This window comes from Thalassophryne amazonica, chromosome 17, assembly GCF_902500255.1.
Source record: "Thalassophryne amazonica chromosome 17, fThaAma1.1, whole genome shotgun sequence".
Lineage (NCBI taxonomy): Eukaryota > Metazoa > Chordata > Actinopteri > Batrachoidiformes > Batrachoididae > Thalassophryne > Thalassophryne amazonica.
Window position 1 is genome coordinate 20,230,011 of NC_047119.1, and position 19,027 is coordinate 20,249,037.

The following is a 19,027-nucleotide window of genomic DNA, read 5'->3' on the forward strand; positions in this document are numbered from 1 at the left end:
ATTACGGCAATAGTGTGGGACAACTACATTTTGTTTAAAAAAAATCACAACAGTTGTATGACATTGAATACCCCAATTATGTTTTGATTATTTTACTGATATTTTAAAACATTAGAAAAAATGTTTTTTTACCATTCATTTTTATCATTGAAGATCAAAAGTCTGGGTGTGGGACAAGCACAAAATGGCAATATTTGCATATAATGATGCTGAAAAAAGGTGAAAAAGTCATCATAGACTACTAGAACAAATTTCTTAAAACACTTTCATTGTAAAGATAACTATAAAAGTGTGAAATTTCCCCTTTTTTCTGTTTTTCATACAATATGATCAAAGGACATAATAAGTGCCCATAGTCTAAGAATCACCCATACACTGCGACAGTGTTCACATTAAATCATATTTCTTCAATTCTGCTGTTTTGTCCAAATTGTGAACATGTTAATTCTGGGTTTGGGGTCACATGCATACCGAAAATATCCAGATATGAATCTGCTGTCTGGGATGTTAGAGGATGGACAGACTGACTGTCAGGTCTGCAGCAACCTCACAGGCTTTTATGTTGAAATACAGGCTCTTATTGTGGAAGTGCAACATATACTGTACAGGCTTGTTGTTTTTAAAAATGACTGATTTCTCAAAAAATATTGGTCTGATCACCTTGTTGTTTTCACAAACTGAATCCTCATGAAAAAAAAAAATACATAAGTATGCTAAAGGACAAAAGTCACCTTTTTCTGGATTTCAATTGATGCTCTGGATACCAAAACACACAGAGGCCACTTGCCTTTTATTATATGGTATATAAAGATTTCATAGAACATTGGTGGAGTAGAAGGCCTTGGGTTACAGAATAGATTTATTAATATAATAGCTCTCAGTGATTTCCATATTATTTGTACTTTAGAGAAAGAGACAAAAAGGCATTTGCAAAACCGAAAAGTCTGTTAAGTTGTGATTCAGGTTGACAACCTTGTGATATAACTGGGGTCAAAATGCATATAACACTGCCATCAACTGGCACCCGGTTATATCACACGGTTGTCGACCTGATTGTTTTTACTAATCAGTATAAGCGGATGCTCAGTTTACCCATGATTCCTTTGGGCATCTATGTGTTAATGTTCAAATATTCAGAATTAGTGCATTATTTTAAAATTAACAGATATGTGTTATATTTTCACTTTGTACATTTTAAGAGTTGACATTAAGGTAGTTATTCTATCTGGATTAATTTGATTTATAAATCAAAACCATAAGTCAAACCTGCTTTCCTTTTCAAGACATTTACCTCTCGGCTGGACCACTGTATGGTAAGGTAAATGACGCTTCCCTACAGCAGTGAGCAGGGCGCACAAAGACAGAAGTGCTGATTCATTGACTGTGTTTGGGTTTGTGAAGGCCTTTGATTCTATCAGAAGCGTTAGCGGTGTTTAGACTCACAATCGGCTTGTTAGTAGCTGAGAGTGTACTGAAGACAATACTGAAAGTTATCGGTTAGCTGTAGCTTCCAATAAATTTATTGGTGGTTTATCAGTTTAGTGTTATAAAAGATAACTTTTCAGTTAGCTGATTAGTGGTTATCAAAGCTAACTTTTTGGTTAGCTGTGCCCACCACCAGTTACCACCCAACCCTGTAGTCAGGTTGTTTGTGTAATTTCACTGGATTGGAATTTTATGGAAATTAGTTAAACTTTCTGGGGGGGATGCATGTAATATCCAATCAGAAAATGGATGTTTCCATTGTCCCTGAAGCCACCATGGAGGTCATCTTGGATTCATAAAATTGGCATCTGAAAATGGGAGATCTGTAATATCGCGATGTCTTGATGGTCTACAGCCAAGGAATACAGTCCCATTATTACAAAAGTGAGCAAAGTCAAATTTACGGCTTCCAATACATGTGACTTTGCCCACATGTTTTTTTTTTTTAACTAACGTAAGATTGTTGCCATCACAGCTTTCCAGAAACTGGAATAAACCATTTTCTGACTGGTTATTGTATGCACTTTTCAAATTTCCATGAAATTCCAATGAAAGCTCATGCCTGAACATACTGAATCTCACTGCTGGTGATTATTTGCAGAATACATTCTTGACATTTTGCTAAATGCCGAGAAAGAGAATTCTGCATACAATTGCTCAAAGAGCCAAATCCTCTGAATCTAACTGCATAAACATTCACTTTGAATGACACACGTCTCTGACTGAACTAACTGTAGCTTATAGGCTGTGCCAAAATACGTATACCAAAAAGGACCTGAAACATGACAACGAAACAAACCATGAGTGCATTTTTCCTATTGAAAGCTGGGAGACAGAACACACAGGCTCTGATGAGGGATTATTCTAAGGTGCATTAAATGTAATGTGAAAAGCAGATTTTAAAAGAATAGAAAAAGAGAGGAGCAGGTACAGTCAATCCCCACCTCTGTCTGTTTTTTGGAATTGAGTAGCGTCCTACTGTGTTTGAACCGTATGGTAAAATATTATCAGGCAGTTCTACAGTCAATGGAAAAGCTTGACTTGCTTTGACACTTTTCTACGTCTCCTGTCTCACTGTTACATAATATGTAAAAGATGCAAGTAAAATATGACAGTAAATATGTCAGTGAAGGTTCAGTGGAATGACCCGATGCGGGACGTTTACAGGAAGAAGCGACGGCATTTGGATCAGCTCAGGGCATGTGAAGCATCTGAAAATAAAAAAAAAGTTTTTTTTCTGCACTGCTGAGGAGGAGTGTGCACACCAACAAAATGCTAACAAAGCAAACGTTATGCATGCCACACATCAGTTATGTGATTCAGCTGTGTTCTGCTCGTTTCCTTTGCAACATAGGTAAGTACACACAACAAATCAAAGCACTGCAACTATTTCATGGAACCTGTTCTCGCCTCAGAAGAGCTAAAAGCAAAAGGTTATTAATGTGCAACACACTGGATCTGGTTCCTACTTTAGATTTCCAGAAATGACTTATGTGGATGTGAGAAGCAATTGGCCGAAATGTTTTAAAATTCAAATAAATGAAAGCAATTGACTTTAATTTATTGAGTTTATATAGCACCAAATCACAACAAAGCTGCCTCAGGTAGCTTCACACAAGTAAGGTCTAACCGTACCAACCCCTAGAGCAAACACACAGGTGACAGTGGTAACAGTAAACTCCCTCTGATGATTTGAGGAAGAAACCTCAAGCAGACCAGACTCAAAAGGGTGACCCACTGCTTGGGCCATGCTACAAAAAAGTTTACAATACAGAACACAACACAACAACAACTAATGAGAGTTTATGCAGACTTTGGTGCCCATGGGCATGAAGACATTAAGGGCTACAGCAAAACTGACATTTGACCCTCTTGACTTTGACCTTAACCCAAATGTCTCTACAATTCTGAAATCCACTTAAGTGTGTTGCCACATTTGGTCCAAACTGACTTGAAAATCAAAATTCTTGACCCTAATCTGCCAAAATAAATTATATATGTATCAGGGTCACCCTTCATTGGCATACAAAATTTGGTAGAACTGAGCAGAAGAACCTGAGAGGAGTCAGTCAACAAACAGTCAGACAGCTGTGACTTTGACCTCAATGAATGACCTTTGACCAATTTGATTTTGCTGAGAAATTCAGGAACAGACCTCCATATGCGGGTCACCTTTGTTGCAAAACAAAGTGAAAACTTTAATTTTTGACCTTTATCCCCAGTGACCATGACCCCAATGATTGACCTTGGCAAATGTGACCTAGCTAGACAATTCTAGAACAGACCTGCACATACTGTATGTGTCATGTTTGGGCCATATTGCAGTGAAAAAAACTCACTCCAATTGTCTTGACTGCAAAGTTGACCTGGCTTGGACAAATCCAGAACCCACTTCTATATACAATATGTACCAAATTTGGCAGAAATTGAGTGAAAAGCCTAAATTTGAACCTTTATCTCCAATAACCTTGTCCTTGTTATTTCACCTCTGGCAAATTTGACCTTGTGGGGGAATTCTAGAACAGACCCATTTCCCATGTTTGGTGCAAACTGTGCTGGAAATAGATAAATAAATAAATCAAATTTTAACCTGAGACTCCAATGGCCTTGTCCCCATGGCTGTCCATTGGCAAATTTGACCTTGCATGGGCAATTCCAGAACCCACATCCATATTCATACTACAGTGCCCCCCAAAAGTATTGGAACACTTGGTATTTCACACATTTTAAGTTGTTTATGCCATTTCAAATACAAAAAAAGAAAAGAAAAGAAAAGAAAAAAATTCTAAAATGATCTGATTAAATTCAAACTGAAAGCATATCTCTACAACTGGATATAAAATAATAAAAAATATAGCTCAGATGATGGGTTGCATAAGTAATGGAACGCTTTGGTATAATTCCTGTAAATAATCAGTTTAATCACCAGTTTTCAAGTCATGGAATGGCTATGTGACCATTTCCAAGTTACTGAATATGTCTTGGACTTCATTTACATTAGTTATGAAGTGACTGTGCAAGAAGGAGAACAGTGAGGAAAGCCACCAAGATACCCAGACAACCCAGAAGAAGTTACAGGCTTCTGTGGCTGTGATTGGAGAAATTGTGCACAGTGCATGTTTTGCATTTTATATCACCAGTTATACAGCTTCATGATGAAGTGCTGTAGAGGAGGATTTTCTTAAAAAGAACCTGAAAGTTCAGCTACAATTTGACAGAACGTATCTGAGATGCAAGCGTATATGTTTCGCTGAAATTTTTATTTTTTTAATATATTTTTTCTTTTAATTTGAAATGACATAAACAAATTAAAATGTGTGAAATACCATGTATTCCAATACTTTTGGAGGGCACTGTATGTTTGGTTTTAACCCCAATTATTGGCATTTCGTAAATTTAATCTTGCCTGGGCAATTCCAGAGCCCATCTCCATGTTTGTGACAGGTTTGCTGGACATAAAAGTGAAAAATCCAAATTTTGATTTTGATTTGACCTTGCATTTTACAAAAATTAAGTATTTAAGGATGATTTCAGACTCACCTTTCATCCACCTGGTGGGAAAAGAATGTGGGAAGAGCAGTGGAACACACAAACTGATTGACAAACGTTTCTCATATTACAGCATAATGCTTCCAGTTCAGATCCTGATTCAGCTGACATCTCCAGGAGTTCACAAAAGCATGGAAATAGATCAGGTGTCAGGTATAGTTTCTCCATGAGGCTTGAGCGATGAAGCAGGATTATCACATTAGCTTTGTAAGTGCTGAGTAAACCTTCAGAGCTCCTTAAATTCAAAATGCTCACTGAAATAAAAAGGGTCATTCTCAGGGTAGTCATAATCCGGCTTTGAAATCTAATCTCTCATCAGCAGCATAAACTGTGGTTTGGAGGAAAAAACTATTCAAGAAAAAGCATGTAATTGGTGTTCAACTGATCCAAAAATTGTGAATAATGTATGATTAAAAGAACAAGTCCCATCTTATCATTTTAATCAAAGCCTACTTTGTTTTTCCAAGTCAAAAGCAGCCACAATCTTCAGTAAAACTATAGTAAAATATAATATTATAAAAATCTGCTGTTTTCAGCAGTTCTTTCCTCTGAAATACTAGCAATACAGCCAGTTTTCCTTCAAACACACAATATACTGTATTTTCTGGAGTAGTTTTTTACCTCCGCAAAGGAAGTTATGTTTTCGGTCGCGTTTGTCTGTTTGTCAGCAGGATAACTCAAAAAGCTTTGAAAGGATTTTGATGACATTTTGTGGAGTGGTTGGAAATGACAAGAGGAACAAGTGATTAAATTTTAGTGGTGATCCGGATCACGATCCGGATCCAGGAATTTTTTAAAGGATTCTAGTTTCTAAATCCACAAAAACAAGGCAGAAAGGCTTGAAAAAAAATTAGGGTGTAACATAGTCAAATGTTCTATCAAACAACAAAGTTTGGTGATGATCGGATCCGGATTCTGGATCTGGTGATCCAGAATATGCAAAAATATAGGGAAAATAGAAAATGTGTCAGTGTGAGGTGACAAATGAAGCTAGAGATGCACAACTAACACCAAATTGTAGCTGAATCTGTACTGATTCAGTAAGGTGTCATCAGATTTGATGTAGCTGCAAATGTTATGGAGCTACATCCAGAAGAAAATCGCCATTACCGAAAAATCGTTTTTATACAATAACTTTTGAACTAATAAAGACATAAAAGTGATTCCAAGTTCTAGTGGTATGTTTTCATGGTCAAGGATGTCAAATATAAAGGAAAGAAAAGTGTATATATCATAGTTTTGGTTGTAACACTGAATTGTTGAATAGATCACTGTGCCAAGGAGGGAATCTCTTTAGGGTCAGTGACCCTATGGCCTTGTTTAGAGAAGTGTTTCATAAATGTTAAAAAAAAAACAAAAAATCATATATTTGCAGTTTAGTTGAATAATAAATTGAATTTTGTCTCATTTGTTTTTGTCTATAAGCACATGCAATATCAATATCAGTGCTCAGATGACAGTAGCTTCTGGGAAAGGTGCAAGTTGCAATAAACTGTGATGCCAAGCGCTAAGGATACATGCTATCCAGTCACAACACATGAAACTTTTTTTTACTACTGAGCAAACATAATTGTTAGACTTTTTTAGGTTCAATGATTCCACGGCATGTAGATGTTATGGCATCAGTGACCCCATGGCCTTGGCGGAGGTTTGCACTCTCTGAGTGCTTCTAGTTTGTTCTTATTTTTACTAGTGTGGGAGACCGTGTGATTCATATACTGGAAAACCATGTGTCTGTTCTGAATAATAATAACAACAACAACATTTTTTATAGGGAATTCCCAAGAATCAAAGCACTAACCAAACAAAATTCATATAATAAAATAATAAATGGCACTAATAAAAGTATATGACAACAGTGCACAAAAATTCCAAATTATAGCGCTAATAAAAATACAGAAGAAAGGTGCGACTTATACTCAGGAAGATGGCAAATATATGTTTAAATGTTTTAGCGCTTATATGCAAAGGTATGTTGGCTTAAAATGTTAATGTTTAAATAAATGAATCAAATTTGTGACCAATTTCCACTTTAGAAATACAAAATCTCTGTTATACAAATAAACACATAATTTAATCAAATAATTTTACTGTTGAATATTGAGACATACACCTACAATACTGGCCAGAATTATTGATACACCTAAATTAGAAGAACAGAATTATAAATATTTTCAGAAATAAATGTAAATCAATCAATCCTAATTACCATGCACATATGTGCACTAAAAAATCTTACAGTCTGATGACCTCATCAACTCACCATGGGATACTGCGGCATAAGTATCAAGTGTCTACCATGTCTTCTTAATGAGATATGTTCACAAGCATAATCACTTCATCTTCATTATTACACAAAAATGTAATTAACTCATCTCCTACTCACTGGAGACAGATGGTATAAGTATAAAGTGTTTTCCATACGTTGTTAATTACTATATATATATATATATATATATATATATATATATACACACAAGGTCTATTAGAAAAGTATCCGACCTTATTATTTTTTTTCAAAAACCATATGGATTTGAATCACGTGTGATTGCGTCAGACAAGCTTGAACCCTCGTGCGCATGCGTGAGTTTTTCCACGCATGTCGGTTGTGTCATTCGCCTGTGAGCAGGCTTTGAGTGAGGAGTGGTCCAGCCCACTCGGCGGATTTTCATTGTCAGGAAATGACGGAATGATTTGGGCTTTTTTTTCCATCAGAATTTTTTCAGAAACTGTTAGAGACTGGCAGCTGGAAACCATTTGAAAAATTTATCTGGCTTTCGGTGAAAATTTTACAGGCTTCACAGAGAATAAGGACTGTTACTACAGCTTTAAGGACGCTCGGCGCGCCGCACTCCGTGCCGTCATCGAGAGCCACAAACCACCGGATCATTTCTAAACGGATGGCTCTGTGGATCCGAGACCGTCATGTGCACTTTCTCTGGTTATCACAAGAGCTGGACATCAACAATTTTCCAGCAGATTTCACTTTTAACAAGAGATTTTGTCATGGAAAGCCGAGCAGAGGCTTTGCGCGTCACGATGGATTCGCTACTGGAGCGAGACAAAACCACCTCAGTTTTGGTCTCACAGGACGGCTTTGAGATGGCGTTCAGACAGCTGTCGGTGGTTTTTCCATTGAGTGATTATCCGAGAAATTGTGGATGTGCCTGGACATGCCAGAACATGTCCCGTGAGGCTTCATGATGGTGTTGCTTTGCGCCATGCGGCACCGTCGCGACGCGCGGAATTCCTCTGCACGTCTGTCTCAATGTGCCAAAAAAGTGCTGATGTTCACGTCTTTTCACAATTCCTGTGCTAATCAGATGACGTCCCGGATAAAATACAGCGTCCAGTTTGGAAATGAACGGCACATTCCACTGTTACAGGAGTTTTTGTCATGGAAAGAGGAGCGGAGGCTTCATGCGTCACGGCGGTGCCGCATGGCGCACAGCAACGCCGTGATGAAGCCTCACAGGACCTCGTATATATATATATATATATATATATATATATATATATATATATATATATATATATATATATATATATATATATCATGCACAAAAATTATTAACAGCTCGTGAATATTCCTGAATAAATTTTCATTAAAGGTTTGCTGATAATTCACGATTTGAAGCTGATTCACATTTTGGGGGTCAACAGGTTGTGAATTCTTATGTACATGTGATTTCTTAGTTTCTTGTTTTTAATAAATTTGCAACAAAAAAGTTATGTTGTCATTATGGGGTGTTGTGACTAGAATTTTGAGGGGGAAAATTAATTTACTCCATTTTCGAGTAAGGCGGTAACATAACAAAATGTGTAAAAAGTGAAGAGCTGTGAATAATTTCTGGATGCACTGTATGGACTTAACTGTACAAGTTAAAGAGGAAGAAAGCTCCAGAATCCCTATTATGGGCCCACTTCATTTGAAACCAATATCAGACTGTTTCAAAACTGTTTAAGACAGCAACAAAAATGTTTCAAGATGTGCAGTAACTGCAGACACACTGATGCTGTCTGCTAAACACTGTTTGTTTATTTCTTCCTTTTGCCACTCAGTCATGCCTCTTTGACATACATCTCACTCACGCCAAGGGCTACTGTGCTGGCATTTTGGTGTCAGACTGCCTATTTAAAAAAAAATATGCACTGCATTATGACTTATACATAACTCCATATTTATTTAATCAAATTCATATCATCATCTGAATTTTTGGCTCTGTAGTCGGAGTCGAGAGCAGCTGTCAGCTCGCAGCTTGCAGGTAAACTGAACTGACCTCTCATGAAGACATACATCAGTGGAACACTGAGTGAAAACCATTTTTCTTCTTTAAATAAACACCACGGCCACAGCCAATAATCATACACCAACATAATTACGTGTAAGTGCATTTGAGACTGGAAGATGAAACAGGATGTTACAATCTGCTTGAATTACAGCCAGCAGTTTGTCAAGTGATGCCAAGATGAAACGTTCCAAAAATGTACATTTTGAGCACTTCTGAAAAGAGCTTTCACCAGTGTCACATCACTTTTTTTCCCAGAGGGGAAACAAAAGCACGCAGAAATGGACTTTACCGTTATCTATGGTGTAAGTATCATTCGTGTACCGTTTATTGTTAGTTACCTCCACCAACAGAGTTGGGTGAAGGTTGTGTTATCGCCCCTACTTGTTTGTCTGGACGATGTGTAACCACAGCTGCTGGCACTGTGTTCCCTTGTGCACAAACCATCGCACCAGCATCGTGCACGCCTGCCCGTTGGCGCAGTGTTTCATGGTTTGCTCGTACGAGCAATATCGCCGTGAGCTGCCCTGGAGTTGTACGTATTTGCACTATGTGTGAAGGGGCCCTTAACATTGAACAATTTTTCAAAAATCCATAACTCTGTCAAGAAAATATTGAATTTCTTATATTTCTTATTTCTCATATTTGAGAGCATTATGTAGGATGGCATTCTTGATTGACTAACAAAGTTTGATCTGGATCTGATCCATATTACAGATTTTGTTGCCATTTAAATTTAACATTGAAAACCCCCATTGAATGTATATTTTACATTATAGCTTAATTAAATGTGCCTCAAACACTCTCATGTTTGAAGCTGAGGTGCAGACTGACACTCACTATCACCTGACAAAGTTTGATCAGAATCTGATCTGAACTGTGGATTTTGTGGACATTTGTATTTAATATTGAAAAGCCCATTTGATGTACATTTTGCATTATATCTCAATCACAAGTGCCTCAATCACTCTCATTTTTCTGTTATGGATTTACCCATCAAAATTGGATGGGGTCTTCAATTTTATGCCCGTTTGTCTTCCAGTTATCAGTCGGAAACGAAGTGCCAAAAAGCAATGACAAAATGTGCATAGCAGAGATAACCAATGTTCTGTGGACTTTGACCTTGAAAATTTTTCCAAGGTAAAAATTTGTGTAATGGGAAACTAGTGTTGGTGGAGGTTTGCGCTCTATGAGCGCAGTGCTCTAGTTAGATACTGTGTTCCAAAGAAAAATCACTTCATCCTTAATATGAAAATATGCACATACTGAAACTAAAATATAAGCAGCTCATCTACTCCTCACTGGATACCTATAGTATTAGGATCAAATGTCTACCATGTGCTGGTAGAGTTATTGTACGCACAAGATGAATCACTTCATCCTCATTAATTTGCACAAGTTAGCATAAAATACCCCCAAACATCTTGTGTCTATGTTCTATTGTTAATTAGTTACTGTATAGTTGGTGTGTAAGAAAGATCACTAACACATACAGTAGTGTTCAGAATAATAGTAGTGCCATGTGACTAAAAAGATTAATCCAGGTTTTGAGTATATTTCTTATTGTTACATGGGAAACAAGGTACCAGTAGATTCAATAGATTCTCACAAATCCAACAAGACCAAGCATTCATGATATGCACACTCTTAAGGCTATGAAATTGGGCTATTAGTAAAAAAAAAAAAGTAGAAAATTGGGTGTTCACAATAATAGTAGCATCTGCTGTTGATGCTACAAACTCAAAACTATTATGTTCAAACTGCTTTTTTAGCAATCCTGTGAATCACTAAACTAGTATTTAGTTGTATAACCACAGTTTTCCATGATTTCTTCACATCTGCAAGGCATGGAGTCAACCAACTTGTGGCACCTTTCAGCTGTTATTCCACTCCAAGATTCTTTAACAACATTCCACAATTCATTCACATTTCTTGGTTTTGCTTCAGAAACAGCTTTTTTATGTCACCCCACAAGTTCTCAATTGGATTCAGGTCCGGGGATTGGGCAGGCCACTCCAAAACATTAATTTTGTTGGTTTGGAACCAAGATTTTGCTCATTTACTAGTGTGCTTGGTGTCAATGTCTTGTTGAAACACCCACTTCAAGGGCATGTCCTCTTCAGCATAAGGCAACATGACCTCTTCAAGTATTTTGACATATCTAAACTGATCCTTGATACCTGGTATGCGATATATAGGCCCAACACCATAGTAGGAGAAACATGCCCATATCATGGTGCTTGCACCACCATGCTTCACTGTCTTCACTGTGAACTGTGGCTTGAATTCAGAGTTTGGGGGTCGTCTCACAAACTGTCTGCGGCCCTTGGACCCAAAAAGAACAATTTTACTCTCATCAGTCCACAAAATATTCCTCCATTTCTCTTTAGGCCAGTTGATGTGTTCTTTGGCAAATTGCAACCTCTTCTGCACATGTCTTTTATTTAACAGAGGGACTTTGCAGGGGATTCTTGCAAATAAATTAGCTTCACACAGGTGTATTCTAACTGTCACAGCACTTACAGGTAACTCCAGACTGTCTTTGATCATTCTGGAGCTGATCAATGGGTGAGCTTTTGCCATTCTGGTTATTCTTCTATCCATTTTGATGGTTGTTTTCCATTTTCTTCCACACGGCTCTGGTTTTTTTTGTCCATTTTAAAGCATTGGAGATCATTGTAGATGAACAGCCTATAATTTTTGCACCTGCGTATAAGATTTCCCCTCTAAAATCAACTTTTTAATCAAACTACGCTGTTCTTCTGAACAGTGTCTTGAACGTCCCATTTTCCTCAGGCTTTCAAAGAGAAAAGCATGTTCAACAGGTGCTGGCTTCATCCTTAAATAGGGGACACCTGATTCACACCTGTTTGTTCCACAAAATTGACGAACTCACTGACTGAATGCCACACTACTATTATTGTGAACACCCCCTTTTCTACTTTTTTTTTACTAATAGCCCAATTTCATAGCCTTAAGACTGTGCATATCATGAATGCTTGCTCTTGTTGGATTTGTGAGAATCTACTGAATCTGCTGGTACCTTGTTTCCCATGTAACAATAAGAAATATACTCAAAACCTGGATTCATCTTTTTAGTCACATAGCACTACTATTATTCTGAACACTACTGTATGCACCAAATGAACTGAAAGTCTAAGGACCTTTTTCACTCCCCAGTGGGTATCTATAGTCTAAGTATTACATTTCTACCACATATTGTTAATGAGTTATTGTATTGAAAATAAAAATAATTTCATAATTGTGCAGAAGTTGGCACAAAACACCCCTAAATTCTAATCTGATTATACACCGCCCAGGGAGTACCTAGAGTTTAAGTATCAAGTGTGTACCATTTGTTATAGTTACACTGTTTGACAATTAAAATGACTTCATTAATATAGTGCACTAAATAAATCCCAAATCTAATCATCTATCACCTACGGTGTAAGTATCACGTATCTACCATGTGTTACCAATAATTTATGTGCATTAGTCACAAAATTAACAACAGGAAGAATCCATTAGGTTCTGGTGTTGATTGGAAGTCGGATTCAGATTATGGAGTATTTTCTTTTCCACTCTTTCGGATGGTAAGACTGATATTCTCAAATTTCAGTGAGTTTCCGATGTTTAGTTTAAGGGATTGTGCAATATAAGAACCATGCGATCACGTTATTAATCCTAATGCAATGAAGACATTTAAGATGGTCCAGACTTGGCAGATGGATCACACTCTCTCAGCACCTTTCTGGTTCAATTCACTCATTCAGTCTTATTCTGAACAGGATGCCAGCAGAGTTGGTACCTGTAGCACGTTGTCACTTCTCCAGTCGATTTCATGCAGAGGTATTTGGTTGTGGAAATCTTATTTCAGAGCATTCTTCGCTGTGGGAGAAAAGACGATGGAGCAGAGTGAGCATCTCCTTCATCTCATGCAGGGTTTCCTATTTTCTCTGATGTGACGCAGCCCTACCTCCCGTTAACATCCTGATCTTCTCTGTAGGACCACAGCCAGCCTCCTGAGAAACACATGCAGGTCACAGTGAGCAGAAGAGGACTCCTGTGGTGTTTGAGGATCATGGGTGCAGGCTGCCGTCAGGGCTCCAGATGTGGGATGGATGACTGGCTCCAGCAGTGGCGTTGAACTTCACCGTGTACGGTGCTGTGGCTCCAGCTTACCGGGTGCTGCTGTCGATGTGAAATAAATTCCTTTGCACTGTCAGCAGTGCACCACACTTGCCTTCCTCTCCTCTGTCTGCAAATCATCAGCTCCCTTTCTGCAATTCTGTCAAGAAAACCAAAGCAGGGGCGTAACCAGGAAGATGGGGGGTGAGTGGTGGTGGGGGTTGGCTTCAGTGCTTTGTGCTTATTATTACAGCAATTTCCTGCTAAAGACGAAAACATGCACAGCCTTAAAGGACGGTGTCAGGCATTTTGATGTTTGACCCTAAAAAATAAAGGTGTCTTTACCTTTTCTGATCCAAGCAGTTCCCAGTGCCCACTAGATGTCACCATTGTAGTGTTTTGAGCATTTGGAACCCGTGATTAAATTTCTAAAACAATCGGTCCATTTAGTGTTGCAAGAGTTTCAAAACAGCAAATCATTTTGTGAAGCAATTACGTGTGAAGCAGAAATCTTGGGTGCTGAAAAATGATTGTAAAACTTGCAGTTACTTGAAACTAGTGTTGCACGCCGTCATGATTAAGGAGGGCTTCAAGAGCGAATCACTTCCCAGAGAAGCACATGTTAAAATGCCCATCTTCAATGTGGCATAAATGTGTTTACAGCTTGCAACTAAAAGGGTCTTAAAAGGGTCATCCTGATCTTGCCCACACTCCACCTATTTGTCCATTTATGGGTTGGCCAGGAGTTAGGCTTATTGAGGCACTTCCAAGATAGTTACATTTGAGCTTCAGAGCCACCCTTCAGAAAACTGATGGGTGATGTCACAGAGGGTTTGTCCAGTAAATATACAGTCTATAGTTTGTGTCATATCTCATGTTTTAGTCCATGAGCCAGTCATTATTTTTGACCTAATCAGTACCACTTAAGGGATCTAATCTGCACTTAAAATCCAGCCTCAGCTGATAGACATCCCAGGGTAGTAGCTATAGAAAGGCAGGGGTCAATAAAGAGAGAGGTCAGTTTTGACACCGAGGTCAAAATTTTAAAATGCTCCAATCATGTTGAAAAATATGCCACATTATTTGTCTGATCATGAATCCAAAAAGGTATAGTTTGGACTTAGTACGACTAAATGTTCTGGAGTTATGGGGTAAAAACAGCAAAAACTGTGACAACAGCCAGTTTCAGTTTGTACTGGGGTCAAAAGTTAAAGTTGCTCCAGTTTCAGTAAAAAATTATGCAAATTACTGGTTGAAATTAAAGGATTAATAAATAGAATAGATTTGTCTCTGTTGAATGTTTGATCCCCAAAGTGTAGTGATGTCCATTGGATTCTATGATTTGTGTTACATATGTTTTACCCTGTAACGTGATAACTAAGCATGACACATGGTGCAAACTATTCCTTTTTAAAACCCTATTAACTCAACCAATAATTTGCCTCACTTTTTACCAAATTGGAGCAACTTTAACTTTTGACCCCTGTACAAACTGAAATTGACCTTTGGCACCATTTTTGCTGTTTTTGCCTCATAACTCCAGAACATTCAGTCATAGATAGTCCAAACTATACCTTTTTGGAATTGGTGTGATCAGACAAATAATTTGGTATATTTCTCAACATGATTGGACCATTTTTACATTTTGACCACTGTATAATTCTTCATTGACCCCTACCTGGCTATAATTACCATCCTGGGATGGCTGTCATACATTTTTGTGTATTTTTGTTGTGACAGGAGGCTGGATCCTTAGTGATGTTAATCCTCTTAAGTGGTATCGAAAATCTGCTTGGCGCATGGACTATTTGAACATCAACCAGGAAGTGTGTGGAGACAAGTTTGCTGGCAAGTCACAAGTTTTTCAACAATGAAACTGATGAGATGAAACATTGTGAAGCTCATGCACACGCGCTGCTCACCACTTAGTCATTCAAAGCAGATCGTTGATGAGGGGCTTCGGTCTTGCAGAATGAACTAATTTTATTTTTGTCTTGAGTGAAAAGATGATCTTAAAACATCTAAAAAATAGAGCCTAGGTTGAAAAATGTTCCCATAGCCTTTACTTATAGGGAATTTTACTGTAAGGAATCTGAGTTAAGACGGTAAGGAAAGTGCAGCGGACAGGTCTCTCACCCACATGGTGATGCTCCTGTTCCTCACATAACATTCCGGTGGTGAGGGAACGGGTCAGATCCAACTGGGATCAGTTTCGGGTCTCACATGTAGTAGAGTAGGATGAATCAGACGAGCAGTTAATATGAACCCTTCCTCCTCACTCATATCACATGTAACATCACAACACAGGTGACAGACAAAATACATTCCTGAAGAGGTGCTGGAGCAATATCTTCCAAAGAGAGACAGGCACAGAGGAAGGATTGCCAAACTCAAGACTACAACACAGAGAACATGATCAGGGAAGGCGGCAGGAATCCAGGCAAGCTTCAGGAAAAGGACTTCAGTCAGAACAGATGGATTGCTGGATGACATCAAGACAGGTTGCAAAGACAATCTGCACCATCCTAATACCAGAGAAGGCTTTTAAAAAAATTCATCCAGATTGCAGGAAATATGCCAAATGAAGCTTCATGAAACCTGTTTTTTCTGAGTCCACTAGATGGCGAGCTCTTTTCAGAGCAGGTTAAAGTGCTTCATGAAGGTTCATTTGGTCATCACTGGCTGGGGGGAGGCGTGGTGAATTGAGCTGAGTGTTGTGGAGGTCCAGGAAAGGAAGGTTCTACAAAATGTCATAGCTGCCAGTTATTCCTATTACTACCTTACTAGAGATCCTTGCAAAATTCTATTGTATGTGCATTAATGCTAAATGTCCACCAGGTGGCCACATTGCTACATTTCAAGAACTTTGACTACAGGCTGCTGTGGGACACGATGATGACCAACCTATTAGTAGATAATTTAGTGTGATGTTAACATACAAAATGATCATATATTGTCATCATACCAAAGATATTACGATTTGACGTTGAATGGGTGCATCATCAGTTGAAGACAATTTTGAAAGATTATTGACAGCAACAGCATCACACTTGAGTTTATTGTTGATCACCTAGGTTCTTCACACTGTGACTTTCTATGTGTATTACCCAGAGTGTGTATTCAGGACATTGTGTAACCTTTTAAACATTTTACCAAATAATAGTGTGATACTACACAAACTATAATTGCATACTGCATACTGTATGTAGTACACTATATAAAATATAGCGCAAAACCCATTAACATGTAAAAATATAAAAGTAGTTTAAAAGTGAGCAAATAACTAAAAATATAAATACAAACATAAAATGACAGCAATGTATAAAAGCTGAGGAGTGTCTTGTCTTTCTCTGTCTATTATTTATTTGTCTGTAGGAGGCATAGTGGTGGAAGAGCACTCTTACTTCAAGGCAACAGGGTTCTAGGTTCAAGTCCACATAAGCCCCGCATGTTTGTGTGTGGAAATGGGTCATAAGTTCAAAAAGATACATTAATAGTTGCGTTAACTGATTTGATGCAACAAGACAAATAATTATATCTGCCAAAGACAACATTTTTGTGCAGAATTTTGACCTTTATCACTCACTTATGTTGAAATTCATTCGGATCATTCATTTTTAGTCCTGAGTTTTGATCTTGATCACCCATTTTTAATGGTGAAGTGTTTACTGATTGCTGACATTTGGTCCTGCTGGATTTTGATCCTGGTCATTCATCTTCAAAGCTGAGCTCTGAGCCTGATTCCTACTTTGTCCTGATTGTGATAATTCATATTTCTGTTTTTTGTTATTTCAGGCCTCTGTTTCTTTTCCGTTTCTTGTGTTATCTCCTGCTTTGTTTTATTGGTCTGTAGTATGTTCTTGTGAGTGTTTTTCATTCTTCACACTGTCTTGTGTATTTTTACTTATTCCTCGTGCTTTTATTCTGATGCGTGCTGCGTGCACTGGTTTATGGGTTCACGTGTTTCTTGTTTTTTTTCCCTTCTGTATTCTCTTTCTCTGTTCTCTGGCTCCCTCTGGTGTCCTGTTGTTGCACTATCCCCTGTGTAGTCTTCCTCACACATTTGGATTATGTTAATCACTATTCAGTTTTTATTTTTTATTTTATTTATTTATTTATTTATTTGCTTTGCTGTGTCCCCTCTGTTTTCTGGTAAATCCTGGTTCGCTCCCCAGTGGTTTTGCAGCTCTATTCCTATGCTTGTATAAATACACTTTGCTTCCATGCAGGCACTTTTCAATTTGAATGCAGAACTTTAATCTTGATCACTCATCATTTATTGTTTAACTTTAATGCTGATCGCTGACATTTGACCGTGATCACTACCTTTAATGCTGATCCTCATCATTCATGTTTAATGCTGAACTATGGATTTTTGATCCTGATTGATACATTTTAATCCTGATTGCTCATTTTTAATGCAGTGCTTTGATTTTGGTTGTTCAAATTTATAATTAAACTCTTCTGATGTTCACGCATATTGAACTTTGAACATGATCACTTCTCTTTATTGATCCTAATTGCTGACCATTGAATATTAATCCTGTTTTTTCATGTTTGATATTGAAATTTGAGACTAATCACTCAAGATTAATGCTGAGATTTGATCTTGTAATCAGAATCAAAGATCAAATGCAAGATCCATATTTTACTAATTTATTTATTCTTCATTAATCTAAGGTCTGTGTTTCCAACAAATCAGATAAAAGCCATCCTTTCTCCTTTGAAAAACTTCACTGATGTAATGAACATGAGCTTAATCAAGCGCCTGTTTATTTAAAAGAAGTCTCACTGTCAAAATGGTGAAATTGCCATTAAATTTGAAAATTTGCATGCAGTATGTATTCATTTTTACAGCTACATACGTGATAATGGGTTTGATATTTCAAATCAGCAGGCAGACCTCTGACATATAGTGGGGTCAAAATGTTGCAACTACTAAAAGTTAATGTGACAAATACTGTTGCCACCATCTAGTGGTCATTAAAAATGTTTTAGAACATTTGTTCGAAAGAACCTGCAGCAGTCCAGAGCTGTAGTGAGCCAGATATAAATAAGTGAACTCTGCCAGTGTGCAGCGCTGCCTCATGAATAAATAAATCTGGTCAACTAAATAAACTTGACAAGCCAAGTGTTCTCAAATGGAACAATTAACATATTGAAATGTAATCCATTTAGCATTAGTGTGGTTGTTTGTCCTTTGGTTGCCCCCAGCTCTATTGCATGCCCTTCCAAAAACAGCTCCACTCATACATAAAGAAACACATACAGCCCCTTGTGTTTCCAAGTGGTCTCTGAGCCAAGTACTCACAATGACCTAAACTCTGCTTCACTGCTGAGGTCTGACAGGATTAAGTGTACACAAAACAGACTGGCTGCAAATGATGGAAAATCTGTCTGGGTTAGGCATTTCTCAGAAGCTGAGTGTGCAAAAAGGAGATGGGTGAGGGAAGCCACCAAGACGCCCATAACAACTCTGAAGGCATTAATACGTGTATAGGATTCTATGACCAAGGTTGGGTAGGATTACTTTGAAAGGTAATCCAAAAGTAATCCAAATGTATGTACATACATAC

The 19,027-nt window shown here is 37.8% G+C and overlaps 1 protein-coding gene across 4 annotated transcripts in view; it reads right to left on the minus strand.

The window, feature by feature from the left end:
• Positions 1 to 19,027, minus strand: part of ccbe1 (collagen and calcium binding EGF domains 1) — a 112,106-nt gene that overhangs the window by 72,973 nt on the left and 20,106 nt on the right. Inside the window, exon 1 of one of the 4 annotated variants that reach the window (XM_034192742.1) lies at positions 13,132 to 13,249. The exons of the other annotated variants lie outside the window; for them this stretch is intronic. Within the exon in view, the coding sequence (XP_034048633.1) occupies positions 13,132 to 13,166 (35 nt within the window). The 5' untranslated portion in view covers positions 13,167 to 13,249. Of the gene's footprint in view, positions 1 to 13,131; positions 13,250 to 19,027 lie in introns of those variants that run through there. 4 annotated transcript variants of the gene reach the window in all.